The sequence below is a fragment of the Lampetra planeri genome, chromosome 27, assembly GCF_965212315.1.
Source record: "Lampetra planeri chromosome 27, kcLamPlan1.2.h2, whole genome shotgun sequence".
NCBI classification, from domain to species: domain Eukaryota; kingdom Metazoa; phylum Chordata; class Hyperoartia; order Petromyzontiformes; family Petromyzontidae; genus Lampetra; species Lampetra planeri.
The window spans coordinates 6,036,574-6,053,275 of NC_136133.1; the positions used below are offsets into that span (position 1 = coordinate 6,036,574).

At 47.3% G+C, this 16,702-nt stretch overlaps 1 protein-coding gene and 2 long non-coding RNA genes across 3 annotated transcripts in view; 1 reads left to right on the forward strand and 2 right to left on the reverse strand.

Annotated features, from left to right (window-relative positions):
• ARID2 (AT-rich interaction domain 2) overlaps positions 1-4,081 on the reverse strand; it is a 106,236-nt gene extending 102,155 nt beyond the window's left edge. Inside the window, exons 1-2 of the mRNA XM_078607359.1 lie at positions 3,887-4,081; positions 2,120-2,213 (exon numbers count right to left, since the gene is read on the reverse strand). Coding sequence (XP_078463485.1) covers positions 2,120-2,213; positions 3,887-3,969 — 177 coding nt within the window. The 5' untranslated portion in view covers positions 3,970-4,081. The remainder of the gene's footprint in view (positions 1-2,119; positions 2,214-3,886) is intronic.
• Positions 4,082-4,303: 222 nt separating this feature from the next.
• LOC144728072 (uncharacterized) lies at positions 4,304-6,766 on the reverse strand. Its single transcript, XR_013587474.1, has 2 exons — positions 6,474-6,766; positions 4,304-4,350 (listed from the first exon to the last, which is right to left on the reverse strand). It is a non-coding gene; the product is annotated as an uncharacterized LOC144728072 (long non-coding RNA).
• Positions 6,767-8,131: 1,365 nt separating this feature from the next.
• LOC144728071 (uncharacterized) lies at positions 8,132-12,669 on the forward strand. The gene is made up of 3 exons (XR_013587473.1): positions 8,132-8,172; positions 8,364-8,434; positions 10,470-12,669. It is a non-coding gene; the product is annotated as an uncharacterized LOC144728071 (long non-coding RNA).
• The last annotated feature ends 4,033 nt before the right edge of the window (positions 12,670-16,702 follow it).

Genomic DNA, 16,702 nt, shown 5'->3' on the forward strand with positions numbered 1-16,702 from the left:
GATATGAATTAACCTGCATGCATGTGTGTACGCATACAGGAAGGGTAATAAAATACATCTGAAAGGATTGTACTCTATATTCTCAGGTTTTTTCGGTAAAGTCACGTAGGTAAAAACATTAAAATTAATTTTAATGTTTTTACCTACGTGACTTTACCGAAAAAACCTGAGAATATGAATCATTGCAGTCACGAAAGCTTCAAATCTAGATTGTACTCTAACTGCACTGTATAGACCATTTAAGAGTAATTAAATGAACAAATAATACACGATGGCATAGCATGTAGTCACAATGCCAGAGTACAACAAAAAGGCATTCAGAACTTCAACAAGAGTATACGGATGCTTTTGCTGCACTGTAGCATCGTAATAATAGTCTTAATCAGGAGAAGAGATAACACGGCAAAAAAAACAGCGATTATGCGACGTCGATTAAGGAAAACTACGCCGTGAATTCTAAAACACGTCTAATGGCTTTGAAAGCACACTGTGCAAAACCTAATCGGCCGATTCAGTCACTGGCGCATCCAGGATCCAGACAAAATAAGCACTATGCCCCTACTACTTTTAACCTACAAGCGTTTTTGGGGGGGGGGGGGGGGCAATAACATCAAACACGTGCCAGGTGCATGTCAAACAAGGGGGTATGTATGGCTCTTAAAATAAACAAGTAGCTGGTCGATTCAAGGGTTTATCTTCATCCATTGCACTGTCATATTGTGGGCAATAGGGCCGAGATTGTGGAACAGCAAATTAATATTTTCACCAAACTACGAACATGAATCTTTACTTTATTTAATCAAAATTCGCAACGTTTTTCTCTTTCTCAGCATGACAGACGTCGACAGATGTTATTAGGGGACCTAAAATGCCATTAGCAAAAACATTTAAGTCTTCTGGTCTTCAATCCACAAAAGCATGAAACAATTTTAAAAGGTTCCTGGAAAAAGCGTGAATATGATCCTGAAAACCCAACCTTGCGTCTCCACCGCTTGAGAGGCATCAATAAATGTTGTATGGGCAGCCCATAGCCTAGGCTAGACACACACAACCGACTAACTAGTATCACTTGTCTAAATGGCCGTGCTGCACAATGAACAATGTTTGAAAAATGTTAATTGAAGACAAGAGTCTGTATTGAAAATCACATTGGGTTTAACTACAATTGAATCTATACCTGAACTACAACTCAGTGTTGACATGTTAATACATTTCTTTTTATTCCCAAAAAACAATTGAAAAATGTCATTTGAATGCAGGTACCCAAGTCATGCTTATTACCACATTGTTTAAATACCTGACTCTCTCGATCTACTTGGCTAAGCAGAGGCCAGTAGATGGCAGTATAGAAAATGGACCTCATTAATCTGCAGCTATATTTTAATGTTATTCCCCCGTATGTATGGGTTTTCTCTAGGTACTCCATTATTCCTCCAAATTGCAATAGGTAATGGCCTGCAAAGGCACTGCTGGATAAATTAAGTCACTGTCTCCCTGCACAAGCGAGCAATGGCAAAGCTACTGATCGGCAGTGGTGGAAATTCCACACACCCATGACATGAGCCAGCCTATTCATAATGGCAAAAAATGTTGACTTCCCATAAAGCGATCTTAGTTTTGCCAAACCCAGAGAAATTATATCATACAAGCTCAACGGTAAAATAAAAGCAGTCAAACGGCATCAACCAATGCATATGACAAAGGATAAAATGAAAGTCCCTTACAATAATATACATTTGCTAAAACATGTATTTGCAAACAGATGTAAAATGTAATTTTGTTATATGGCAGGTTCACTAGGGCTCTGTAGCGATAGCACCCCCCTCAATCCAAATAATTTTACTTTGTACAGTGTCATGTACTGCCCAATGGCATTTGTGTCCAAGACAATGTTTGAGTTTATGCACAAAAGTAAATCCAGTTTTGAGACCTCATGTCCAATTTCAGGTGCTGTTTCCAACAGGCTTTGTCACAACAGTGCTCCAGTTAAGAGCTTTACCTGAAGGCAACGTCAACAGTTCAACACTTGAATTGACGATGATAGTGGCTGTGAACAAAGTTTCAGCCGACAATTCAAGAAACGACAGCTCAATAATGGGAACACCGCGCGGAAACTCACCTTGTGATAGCCGCCGAGAGAAGTCACCCGTGTGTACAGCGAGTGCAGATCAATTTCCCTGCCGCCAACTAGAGGGGTCTTTTTGAAAGGTGTGCTACAAAAAGAAAGGTACAACGGAGGATTATTTTTAAGAGCCATAATAGTATATTTTAAATAACTACGTAACATGGCGTTTAACAATCCAACGCCCCCACCAACAATCAGATGAACAGTTAGTTAGCTTTTCTTGTGATTATTTGATTCATTCGAGTTACTTTACGTTGATGCAGCCACGTTTCCATTGTCTCGTTTGCTCAACAAGTTAACGTTGGGATATATTTTCACATCATTGAGAAATTGTTGTTAATCGACTCTTCGATGAAGGGATCGTTGTATCGCAGGCATAATAATCAAATGTAAATCGATTAATCAAGACACATCTACTCCGTACACTGTGCAACCGACATTCTATGCAATCATAGGCATGAAAGGCCAATGAAGAAAAATACATTTTAGTACTACAATCTGGTTACGGTTGAGTGGCTTGTCCAAAAATGTTCACAATGGAAGTTTCTTTCATTGCCCCTTTAGGATTGACCACCAATGATACCCCAATTTTACCATCTGGATTAACGCATTAAAATGAGGAAATTATCTTCTCCGAGAATAAAAAAATTGACAGAACACGATGTCGCGCAACAGGAAACAGCTCACGAAGATAACAGCACAATATTTCTCGTTTCATTTCAAAAGGAATCCCATTACCCAACACCAGTCCACCACCCCCCCCCACAAACAAGCAGCGAGGAATGGATGCGTGTCTAGAATGGATGTGTCCACTTGGAACGGAGCTACGTCAATTTAGCCGAAAACCAAACTTGTGTGGCCATGTGACACCATCCCTTGTGCTGTCATAAAAGACAGCAGCGACCACATCGTCATTTAAATACAATGCCAGCTCTTATGGATTCCAACTCCTATGACATTGAATGAACAACAACAACAAAAAACTCTGAACATGACCAGTAATGCAGCATAATCTATTAAGCATAAACACATACTTTCAGGAATGATATGCTGGGGAAGGGCTCAATAAAGGAGCTGGTGTTGGAGGGGTAGTCATGTGCAATGGCTCTGTATACTGTACAGTGGGTGGAATTTGCGTGGAGTGCATTCTCGGAAGCTCTTTTGGAAGTAGTTATATTGTAGAAACATTACGCTACCGCACATTGCATTTGTATGTTGTGTTAGCTCTGCTGCCCGATTCGTCCCAGCAGGGACCAGTCTGCACACAAGGCACCTGTACCCTTTATGGTTAACATCCCCATGTGGAGGAAAACAAACTTTTTAAATTAAACGTGATGGCACAGCAGCAATGCGGGGTGATTCAATATCAAGTTCCTTTATTTACAATAAAGAGCCTGGCGAGATACGTGTCTCTTGTGAGGAAGCTGTTTGTAGCCATAAAAGAAAACCTACAATTCCTAATCAAGGTCTGTAATGGAGTCATAGGATATTAACGCGCTGGATTTATGATTGTCAAGTAAAACACGTGCCTCTTACGAGTGCCATTACTTGCTTGTCAATGTTCATACCTCACAATTTGAATCCTTACGTGAGGTGATGGCATTATAACGCAATAGTGGGATTCAAACCTGGGAATGCCTAAGGTCAGACGTACGTGCACCAATAAGCTACCAGGCAACCGTGGTGAAGGGGGGGGGTGGAGAAAACATTTATACTGTGTCGAGAAAACGAGTGTGGAAAGACAGCCGAACGTTCACCCACCCGCGGCCTTGGTGGAATTGTCGGAGTGCGTCGAGAAACGCGCTGTTCTTCCGCGGCTCCACGGCCCCACCAGGGTGAGCCATCCTCCCGCTCGCCAACCGCACAAGAACACCGTCACCTCCAGCACCACCACCACCAAAACCACCACCAAGGTCCACGTCCTCAAAGCCACCTCAAATACCCAGCGTGGACAAATCCACCCCCAGCCCACCCACCCCCGCCCCCCCCCCCCACCTCTCTCTCCCTTCGCCACCAAGCAGGGCCCCCTTCTCCTCGGTCCTTCCTTGGTGAAGGGCCTTCTAGCCGAGCAAGTCCTGGCCAGCCCTGCCTCTGAGGCCCATGCTGGCTGCAGCGAAATCCCAGGCCCAAAATGAGAGCAGTCGCTCTCCCCGAAGTCTCGCTCAACTTCTCGTGTTGTTTTCCTTGACCTGAACGACAGCAGGCGATTCTTCACTGGATTGGTACTGGTGGAAAGGAAGAGAGAGGGTTGTTAATAAAATGTAACAAATAGAAAACAAAATAAAAATGTAATACCAGGGGAGGGATGTTACACACAATCCAAAAGAGCATTGCACGACTTTTAAAGTTATAAGTAGATACGTTACAATACGGGATGGGATATATGAAAGGGAGAGAGACATTCCTCAAGAGACATTAAAGGCCATTCGTTTGAGATGAATGAGAGTGGAGAAGGGAGTACTTGACGTTAAATATTGGGAGATTAAGGTTAAATAATGGTATTGAACGACAAAGATCAAACGGGAAGCCGACGAGGATGTGCCACAGGACTGACATTTTTACGGATTTAGAGAAAAAGTTGCCCGCCACTTTAGCTTCTACCTGGGCAAGAAGTCATGAAGAAATGCTAAAAGTTAAAATCAATCCATTTACACGGATAAACATAAACATATTTTTTTTCACAACCGATTTCATGAAAGTGTTCACAGAGATCCGAGTCAAACAGAGACATATTGCAAGGAAATACAATTAAAACCCCACCTCAGATATGGTAGGTTACATCAATTTTATTTATAACATTTATAGAGTTGGTCTAAACGATCTTTGATACGGTCAATTGGAAGCGGTCCCGTAAACGATATAAATCAGGACCCACAGGTATAGAAAGCAGCTAACCCTGAGCTTGCTAGCAGGTAATCAAGGAGGAACGGGGTTGGATCGGAGGAAGCCTCCAAAATAAATAAAGAATAAAACACGACAGGGTCCACTGTATAAAACGCGGGGCCGTTTAAATGCGAGCAGAAACCAACTCGTAACAATAACAGCGAGGCGGGAGAGAGAACGCAAAGGCAAGCAACAGCTTAAACACCACAACAATACCCGAATCATCACCACCACCGCCAATTACACAGGGCCCACAACAACTCTCTTGAAATCGCACGCAACTCGTGCAGGTTTTCCCATGGCAATCGGCTATCAGAGACGAATGGATCGTTTAAAGCAAGCAACAGCTTAAACACCACAATAATACACGGGCCGAAACGTGTCCAAATCATCACCACCTACACAGGGCCCACAACAACTCTCTTGAAATCGCACGCACCTCATGCAGATTTTCTCATGGCAATCGGCTATCAGAGACGAATGGATCGTTTAAACTTTAAAGCAAGCAACAGCTTAAACACCACAATAATACAAGGGCCGAGACGAGCCCGAATCATCACCACAACCACCACCGCCACTTACACAGGGCCCACAACAACTCTCTTGAAATCGCACGCAACTCGTGCAGGTTTTCTCATGGCAATCAGCAATCAGAGACGAATGGGTCGATTCATTTTCGAGCAATGTTTCTTAATGGATTGCCCTCGCTGCCTGGAAACGATAGCCACCCGCGTAGAGAGGGAACACACATTTGCCGGCCAGCCCTCCCTCCATCCCACTCGGCCGGGCATCGAAAGCCATCGCAGTCGTTTCCCGAAACGGGGTTTTGCCGGCTCAGGACGGTCGGTCAATCGGCCCTTTGCCCACGATGGGTTTGTTGTTGTTGTTTTTTGTTTGTTTGTTTGTATTCTGGGTGTTTTTTTAAGGCTGCCCGCCAAGCCAAAAGGGCCTACACAAAAAAAGCCCGCGGTCTAAGACGCGTAGGCGAGACAGAGAGAGGGGGGGAGAGAGGCTATCGGCCGTACAATTATAAATAAGCCACAAAGTTGCTGCTTGGATGAACTTACACAATAACAGGTTAATTATCGACGAACATTTAAACAACAAAACCCACACACGGCGGCCGCTCTTTTATTATGCACCGCCGCTACCGCGATTAGGCCCTCGACGTTTCGGCCGGTCGGCCTCCCTCAGGAGGGGTGGGGAAACACCACCACGAGCAGCAACAAAGGTAGCCAACCAAACCAAACAACAATAACCACAACAACAACAATAACCACCACAAGCGAAGACGAACGTCGGAGCGAGGCGACCCGTCACGGCAAAAACGTGGGGCCCTGGGCGGCTCAAATCCCAGGCAAAACATCGCCTTCATTTTAATCACAACCCACATCAAACAACCACAACCACCACCCAACATCATCATTATCATCATCATCACGCGGCATCTGCCTTTTTTTTTTACCCTCGACAGAATTGTTTTGTTCTCGGCCTTCTCTCTCCTCTCTTCTTCGTGCTCGTTCCGGCTGCCCCCCCACGACAACCCCGACAGCCCCTCACGGCCAGAGGGCCCCTCCTCGGCTTCTTCTTCTGCCGCTGCCGCTACCGCTGAGCGGGGAGTAATCGGGAGGCCGCACGGCGCCGCTAGGCCCGAGGATCCTCCTCCTTAGCTCCTCGCTCTCGCCTCGCGCCTCTCTCTCTGTGGCCTTCGGCAGCCTTTTTGTGTGTTGTGTGGGTTGCGTGTGGGTTGTGGTGTCCGCGATTTATTTACTTATTTACCGACACTTTCGCCACACGCCGCCGCCCTCGAGGCAGAAAGCGCGCGGGCTCGAAGCAGCAGCAGCAGCACAAAACCCGAGCCCAGCAAACAGCCCCCCCCACCCTGTGTCCCTCCCCCCTCACCCCCCCCCCCCTTGTGTCCCTCCCCCTGCAACCCCCCCCCCTGCAAACCCCCCCCCCTGCAACCCCCCCCCCCCTGCAAACCCCCCCCCCTGCAACCCCCCCCTGCAACCCCCCCCCTCACCAACCCCCCCTTGTGTCCCTCCCTCCCTCACCCCCCCCCCTGCAAACCCCCCTCACCCCCCCGCAAACCCCCCCCCCGCAAACCCGCCCCCCCTGCAAACCCCCCCCCCTGTAAACCCCCCCCCTGCAAACCCCCCCCCCTGTAAACCCCCCCCCTGCAAACCCCCCCCCTGCAAACCCCCCCCCCCTGCAACAACCCCCCCCCCTGCAAACCCCCCCCCTGCAAACCCCCCCTCACCCCCCCCTCACCCCCCCCTCACCCCCCCCCTCACCCCCCCTTGTGTCCCTCCCTCCTCTACTACCGCTCCAACCGCCCGGCAGCAGCAGCCACCACCTCCACCACCAACCCTCCCCCCCCACCACCACCACCAGCCCCCACCACCACCACCAACCCCCTCTCCTCACGCACGAATCTATCGGCGGTAAGCGAATAGAGGGAGGGGGGGCTGCCCAAACACACCCCCCCCCCCCCGCGAGTTTCGTGCGCGCCAGGCGCCCTGGAGGCGGATCGTCGTGTGCAAAGAGTGAAGAACCCCCCCCACCTACCTACCCCCACCACACACACACAGCCGCTTGCGCGAGCTCCACTCCCTCGGCTTTGCGTGCCCTCCCCCCCTCACGCTCGGCTCGCTCACACTCGGCGGACGGCCTCGCCACCCCCGAGCTCAACCAATCCACCCCCGCCGCTCACCGCCGACGACGCCGCTCTTAACGCCGGGGGGGGGAGAGGGGGGGAAAGTGGGGTAGCAACAATAGAGGCCGAGGAGGGGGTGCGGCAATTGCGTCATTAGCGAGTAAACTCCTCCCCCTTTCTATCTCTCCCCTCCACTATCACGGCCCACACCCCCCCCCTCCTTCAGCACGCCCCGCCCATCTCGCCATCGCCCCGCCCATCCCGGTCACCCTCCACCAACCGCCGCGCGCGCTCCCGGCACGGGCGGCGCTTCCCATTGGTCGCGAGCGCCTTCGCGCGGGCGGGGCCAACCGATGCCCGGGGGTGAGGGGAGGGGGGTTAGTGAGGGGGGTCGGGGGGCGGTGGTGGGGGGGGGGTGATCACGTGGGAGGCGCGCCGGCCAATGGGTAAGCGCGGCGGTCGCGAGCCATCTTCGTGCTGTCGCCAGATGGCGGACGGCGCAGAGGAGGTAGGTCGCGTCTCGTCGCACTCCGCTACGAGCAAAATAATGCGGGACAGTGTTATTTTTTTTTACCTCGCGGATTATTTTTTGTTGTTGTTTACGTTGTTGTAGTATCTCACGCGTGTTTGTACGCGTGCGTAATTTTTTAGTTTTGTTAATAATTTAAAAAAATCCTCGTTCTGGCGTTTCGATTTTAGCGCGCAAAATGAGGAGCCCTTTCGTTCAAGTTGATGGTTGCAAGTGACGCGATGTCGCGGCTGCTTTAAAGGTAGCGGTGTAACACAACAATAATTCACCTCAAAATGTATTCGCGTGATGTTACCTACACCGTGCGTGTTATGTTTTTGCTTTGCGTCGTTCACATACGTGTTAACTTTCACCGCTACTGCTATACATTACCGGTTTACGTCATTGCGAATAATCTTGAGGCGTTAAGTACATTTCGCATGCGAGTGTGATGTCATTGTCCACACGGTAATTAATTGCTGCTTACGACATTAACTCCGTAGTTTATTTATGTTTGACATACTTTATTATGGTACGGTGTATATGTATAACATTTTCCTTTCGGTTTAACATGACGTACTGCAATGGTTTTATGTATCGTAATATGATCAATGGCATTGGATTATAATATACCACGGTTGTTTTCTGAAGCAGTTGCTTTAATTTGTATGGAATACATGTACTGTATGTTCAAACGGTGAGGGAAATGTGTATAAAAGCCAGATGTCACCTCCGTTTGTGTTAAAATAAGCATCAATTGTTTATACAATGATCCATCTGCATACAACCAGTATAAATGACATCGGTAGAAAGCCTGAGGTTACATTGATACATTTATAGATACCACCAGAGTGCCAATCAAAATGCAGATGAAAAAGTGAAGTTTTAGTTTTCAGGGACCATAACCAATCAAATTCGTAATTTTGGTGTAATAGTTAAGTGCTGACGATGTCATTATAATCTGTTAATATTGACAGCTTGCTTACGACCCCATCCTCTTGGCATGCATGGCCCTAATATGACTGGCACAGTAGGGGGCACAGGTGGTGCATCGGCCACTCATCTCAGTCATCTCAGTCAGTCGACCCGTGGCACCTGCTGGGTCTGCCCCGTGACCTCCTGCCAGCGGGCGTTCGACACTTCACGTGGCCTCAAGGTGCACATAGCCTGGCACAAGCGCCGTGGTGACGTTACCGCCACTTAATGGCGAATGACGCTTATATGTATAACTCTAGTGCAGCCATATAAAGTATATGGTCTCTTCATCGAGTGGAAATGGCCAGTACTAGGGCAGATGTGCCGAAGATAAACCGTGGCGTTTGGTTGGCACGAGGAACTCTGTGGACGCAATTACCCAGATGCAAACTTCCATCGAACCGGCAAGTGTTGGACCGCTTTTTTAAATTTGCACATCCAAAGAGAAGCAATGCCATCCGAGGCCAGCGCTGTGGCGACGGCGAGGGAGGTCCCTTCATCGCTGGGCAGAGAAGACGCAAATCCCCGCAAGGCTGGAGCGGCTGCGTCATCGACACGATCGAAGAGCTACGCTCCCACGTGGCAGGGCCTCGAGAAAAATGCGTCGAGGAGGATTGGCGAGGGCAGGACGCCTTCTCCCGACACTCTTGTGAACCCCGCGGCTCGTGCCAACGCTCTGAACCGGACAATAACGGCAGAGGACGAGGAGTTGTTGCTGGCCCGGAGGGAGAAAGGAAAGGCGAGTAAGCGTTGGGCCCGTCGACGCCATGCGGGCCAAGCGAGAAAGGGAGGCTTTTGCAGAGCGAGTCCAGGAAGAGCAAGTCGCCCCGGGCGATCAATGGCAGAGTTGGCGACGCTGCAGCTATGCGACAGCAGTAGCGAAGAAAGCGGAGGCCAGCAGCGTCAAATGACGAGGCCACTTCTTCTTGGTTCTTTCGGTAAAGTCACATAGAAGGGAAATAATAAAATAAAACATAAAATAATTCTCACGACGTTTCGGCCACAACGCAAGCAGCCGTCCTCAGGTGACGCTGTCTTTCCGACAGACCTGTTCTTCACCTGAGGACGGCTGCTTGCGTTGTGGCCGAAACGTCGTGAGAATTATTTTATTATGTTTAATTTTAATTTTTTTATTATTTCCCTTCTACGTGACTTTACCGAAAGAACCAAGAAGATGAATCCCTGCAGTCACGAAAGCTTTAAATCGACGTGGCCACTGTTTTGCCACGACTCCCATCGCCTCGCAAAAGAAGCAGACGCACCACCAGACCCACCGATTTCTAATGACCCTCTTGTTTTTTTTTTTCCCCCTTTCTCAACAGGTGATCGAGCATTGTGAAAGCGATGGCTCCGTATCTGACTGAGGAGCAGAGGAGGAAGGTAGTAGCGTGGATGGAGATTCACGGATCCGTGGCGCACACGCAGCGACTTTTCCAGGAGGAATTTGACCGCGCGCCACCGCAGAGGAAAACCATTTACAAATTGTATCGCAAATTCTGCGATACGGGTTCGGTTAGAAATGTGAAGAAAAAGCGGGCAAAAACTGTGAGAACGGAGGAGAATGTGATGCGCGTGCAGGATGCCATGCTCAACAGCCCTCAGAAGTCCATCCGCAGGACAAGCGCGGAACTCAATTTGTCCTATGGCAGTGTTTCGCGAATTCTTCACGACGATCTAAATCTAAAGGCGCAGCAATCGAATGTTGCACAAGTTAAGGAAGATGACAGTTGAATCATGCTATATTAGAAAAAAAGTTTGGCTGGCTGGCTGGCTGGCGCACGGGCTGGGCAAGTGCACGGTGGTGACGTCAATGCGCCTTTCTGCGTGATGACGTCACCCACAGCATTGAACCGACTTGTTTTATGCTGATGTCACGCCTGCCACCCACCCTCCACCCCGGCCGTGTATCTCGCGCAATTACATGAGGCAGTGCTTGTTAATATCTAAAATGTAATTTTCACTAACTTCGCAATTATTGATGAATATGTAGAGCTATAATCTTAGTTCTTTCGGTAAAGTTACCGAAAGAACTAAGATTATGAATCCTTGCAGTCACGAAAGCTTCAAATCTAGAATTAATGTAGAGCTATGTTTGTGCTGTTTTATATTGGTCGATCTGTCCAAGCATACATTGATATCATGTAACCTGGAGTACGATGGACCCCCGGGTTTTTATTTTATGGATACAACCGAGCGATTCTGTGATTTTTGGCAATTGTGACAACGACTTCAGCATATGCACAGGTTGATTGAAATGTAGGCTGCATATTTTATTTGTTTCTTGTTTGCCTGGGGTACTCCAGACAGCAGTAGTGGATAATATGGAACATAATAACATGTTTTCATGGGTATTCCCAATTGTCAATTGCATTGTGTAAAAGACCATATTGTAATTATTATATCAGAATGGGAACTGATGAAAAACAATGACAACCAGCAAAGCTCAATACACAAGTGTGGATACGCTACGTTCCTCATTGTAGAACGTGGGCGAGCAATGCAGCGGTGAGATCAGTGGGGATGGTGACGGTGACTTTTTGGATGGTTGAGGAATCGAACATCATCTGAGACATGAGACTCAAAGAACAAAAATGATCATTTGATAGAATTGGTTGCGTCTGAACAAGACAATACCACTTAATGTCTGGAGAGAAGAACCCGGCTCTGTCAAGGAGAAAATCGTGAGGCGCGTGCCGTGGACAGTGCCGGTGATGGGAGAATATATACACACTAATTCCAGCAATTGCACGACAGAGAAGCCAAGAAAAGGGTGGTTGGGACAGAAGGCATGTTCAAGATTAGGGCGGAGGAGGGGAAGATGCAATATATGCGGACGAGTAAAGCAGATGAGGAAGCAAGTCTTGTCCAAGGCCAGAAAAGATGGGAGCTAGAAATAACAGTCTGGAGTCTTAATGTTGCTGTATATTGCGGAGGTCCATAAGATGTCATCAGATACCTGCTCTGTATCGCCAGAGAAGAGAAGCAGGTGGTTTGAGTTTGATTTGCTTGATATCCATGAATGTGTTTCCCAAGGGAGAGCCTGCAGCCAAATGCAGGTGTTTCTTGTGTCCTCAAGGTGACCGTGCGTGCATTTCCTTGACATCCTGTGGATATGATGCATTTGCCATGATGAGGGTTCGTGTGATGCGAGTGTAAAATTCATGAGAGAGTATTTTAAATCGTGATAATGCCTAGGGGCACTTTTCATTGCTCTGAATGTGAGTCGTTCACATTGTACTTATTCGTAGGGATGGTTTTGTGGTGTTTTCTGACAATTAGGACTTTTCGTGTGGTGTCAATTGAACCAAAATTATCAATGTGCGTTTGCAAAGTGCAGCATTGCATAATGCATCATAATACTGTTTAATGCCTGCTTGTGGCCCAGTGTCGTGTGTGACTTACAGTTGAGTTAAAGCATTAGTTTTGTGCATGGATAAATGTAATAAATACTGTACACTCTGTTAATTAGTTTACTAAGTAATCATTTTGGTTAATAAAAAATATATACCTTATTTAAACGTTGACCTGTCTGAACCGTGTGTTTTATATGATGGACTCAACTCGTGTTCAATAATGTGCTCTTGATGGGGTTTGGTTGGACCCCAGATAATTGGGGAACGGACGTTTCGCCCTGTGACCAGTATCGGGGTCGGTGAATCCGGGACTGAAATACGTCCAACGGTAAATAGAAAAAGTGGATATAAAGGGGCCGTCCCTAAATGACGTCACGCGATTTTGGACGTTTTTTGACCCCCCCCCCCCCTTCGTCACACGGCGTCACAAAAAGTCAGACCCCCCTCAAAAATGACGTCACAAAGCTCTGCCCCCCCCCCCCTCCAGAAAAAAACATGCTTCAAATCGCTTTAAACTATTGTCATTGTAGTGCGTATTGATGTTGTAGGAGAAAACATTTATTAAAAAGTCTAAGAAGAACGTCTATATTTGAAGTTGCGCATTTTGATGTGACGTCACATTTCTCAAACCCCCCTCCCTCGTCACATGTCTGACCCCCCCCCTTAGGTGCGTGACGTCATTTATGGACGGCCCCTAAGCCAAAGTTTGGCCCGTTAAAGGGATACCCAATGTGTCAAGTTGGTCTTGCTATGTGCTATAACACAAGGGGTTCTGAAACCAAAATAACGAGGCCATTTTTTTCGAATGCCGTACAAAGTTCGTCGTTTCAAGAGCCGCGATGCATGTGACGAAGCACGCAACGTCACGAAGCCGTCTCGTAAAGAGTCCGCACGCTGCTCTGGAGACGCCGTTTGCCGACTGCGGTGCAAGATGATGAAGAGGGAACGCAAAACTGGCGCTGTTCATGATGCACGTGATCAAGGTGAAAAGCCACCGCTTCCAACGTGGTTTGATATAAACACGTTCCTTCGGAGTGGGCACGTAGGAACTTGGTTGGACAGCGCATTCGTGCACGACAGACAGACAGACACACAATCCCTGGTGGGCAGTGTGGAAGCTGTTGTTCCTACCTGTATAAGTGTGTCGTGTATAGTGTAGTGAGTAGGTGAAACGTTGAGTTTTATAAGGGCACCACGGGGTGACCAGCCCATCCCACCCAGCCCCGCCCCTCCCACCCCCCACCCAGCCCCTCCCCACCCTCCCCTCTCCGCCCAGCCCCACCCCTACCCCTCCCCATATGCACGACAGACAGACAAATAATCCCTGGTGGGCAGTGTGGAACTGTTGTTCCTACCTGTACAAATGGTTTTACATAGCGACGGTTAATGCGAATTGCATCTCGCAATCACTTGAGGAACCTCGGATAAGCTGGAGATAAGCAGCCAGGCGTGGAGCCGGTACCAACAATTGCCCAAGCTCTGCAGCCCTCTATTTACTCAAAATAATCAGTGTCGTGGAGAATAATAAAAAAAGGTTTTTGGGGTTAGATCGCGTAAGTATAATGTGTCGCAACCCTCCACCACCCGACGTAGCCAATAAGGTTTGTTACGTAAACAAAAAGTGCCAATTGGTATACTAGTATAGTGTATAGTGTAGTGTGCAGCATAGTGTAGTGTGTCGTGTCTAGCGTAGTGTATAGTGTAGTGTGCAGCGTAGTGTATAGTGTAGTGTATAGTGTGGTGTATAGTGTAGTGTGTAGTGTAGTACATGTAGTGTATAGTGTAATGTGTAGTGTATAGTGTAGTGTATAGTGTAGTGTGCAGCGTAGTGTATAGTGTAGTGTATAGTGTAATGTGTATAGTGTAGTATACAACTTCAGCCCACGGATGTGTTGGGAGAGTAAATCCACAACATTTACAATTTGAGTACGACTTCGCTGGCAATTACATCCAGCATCATCAGGCAATTTGCCGGATTAGTGCGGTATGTAATTACCTGCGAAACGTCACACTACAAATTGTAAAAGTTGTGGATTTACTCTCCAACACAACGGTGGGCTGAAGCAGATTACGCTATACACTATACTAGTAACTAATCTGCACGTTTTGTTTAGGGGCCGTCCATAAATGACGTCACGCACCTAGGGGGGGGGGGGGTTAGACATTTGTGGCGATGTGTGACGAGGGGAGTGGGGCTTTGAGAAATGTGACGTCACATAAAAATGCGCAACTTTAAATAAATATACAACATCAGAGTGCAGCGCCACACTACATACGCACTACAATGACAATAGTTTAAAGTTATTTGAAGCATGTTTTATTTTCAAAATGGAAATATGATTGGGGGGGGGGCAGAGCTTTGTGACGTCATATTTGAGGGGGTCTGACTTTTTGTGACGCCTTGTGACGAGGGGGGGGGGTCAAAAATCGTCCAAAATCGCGTGACGTCATTTATGGACTGCCCCCGAAGTCAAGATTTCACCTTTGATGCTTAAAGCGCCCCCTAGCGCGTCAGCGTGGGTTTTGTGTGGCGTGGTTATTTTGTTTGTTACGTACGCACTGAAGGAAAACGTCTGAAAATGACTCCGATGTCACGTGGGTAAGCGGATAATACTTCGTGTCTCTGCGGAAAAGTATTCGTGTTGTGCACAACCATCAAGCCCCACGGCCTTTTGGGAGCGCATCGTTTAAGCAGGATTGATTTTTCAACGTGTAATCACGTTAAAGATACAGGGTGCTACAAAAAAATGTGGAACACTTCTGAGAATTTGCAACAACACCACGAGAAATGCGCCCTCCGGGCTCTGGAGACCACCTGGAGAAGATTCCAGGCACGCGTTGACAACGATGGCGAACAAGTGGAGACCCTTTGAAGCTATTAACGTTACATTTGTTATCACTATTTCGATTTAAAGCTTTCGTGACTGCAGGGATTCATCTTCTTAGTTCTTTCGGTAAAGTCACGTAGAAGGGAAGTAATAAAATAATAAAAATAAAACATAATAAAACAATTCTCACGACGTTTCGGCCACAACGCAAGCAGCCGTCTTCGCCTGAGGACGGCTGCTTGCGTTGTGGCCGAAACGTCGTGAGAATTGTTTTATTATGTTTTATTTTTATTATTTTATTACTTCCCTTCTACGTGACTTTACCGAAAGAACCAAGAAGATTTGTTATCACGTTACGGTGTATTATTAGCCGTACTTTTTTCCCATTAAAAACGTTAGTCCCATATAAGTGTTAAAACATTTTTTTAAAGTACCCTGCACATTGTCTGGTGCCCCAATTGTAGCCGCCAGTGCACCCAGCGTCACGCTATGAGACGAACAATCCAAATTTGTCTTCTTGGTTCTTTCGGTAAAGTCACGTAGATGGGAAATAATAAAAATAAAACATAAAATACAATTTTCACGACGTTTTGGCCACAACGCAAGCAGCCGTCCTCAGGTGAAGAACAGGGCTGTCGGAAAGACAGCGTCTGAAAGAACACCACCAAGCTGGGGTAGAGGAGGGCGCCTTAACGAATGAATTTGCATATCAGCAGAAGAATTTTAGCTTAAATATACAGTGATACCTCGGTTCACGAACGCTTCTGTTCACGAACAACTCGGTTCACGAACAGAAAAGTTCATAAAAATCTGCTCCGGTTCACGAACTCCGCTTCGGTTCACGAACAGGAGCCGCGGCCATTTTAATGCTAATTCCAGGCTGTCACGTGGTCGTGACTTCCTGTAGGAAGATCGTGGAGAGAAGAAGAGACACAGAAATAAGTACTCTGAGTACTGTGAAGACACTTTCAGTGACTTTTTGCTTTTTGGTGTGCTTTTTAGCACATACAGTACTGTACTACTGTACTGTACAATACTGTACTTACTGTATTGTACAGTTCACCCATTTGAGTGCTTACTGAAGTCATCTCAAGCAAGGTTAGTGTTCTCTCTTTATACATTACTATACTGTACAGTACTAATGTGTATTGTAATTTGTTTCATATTTTTGTGCTTCAAAAACCAAAAAAAAAGGTCAGAACGGATTAACTGGATTTACATTGAACCCTATGGGAAAATGTGCCTTGGTTCACGACCAATTCGGTTCGCGACCAGAATCAGTTCACGAATTAAGTTCGTGAACCGAGGTATCACTGTACGCTGCCAAGCTTGGTGGTGTTCATTCAGACGCTGTCTTTCCGACAGCCCTGTTCT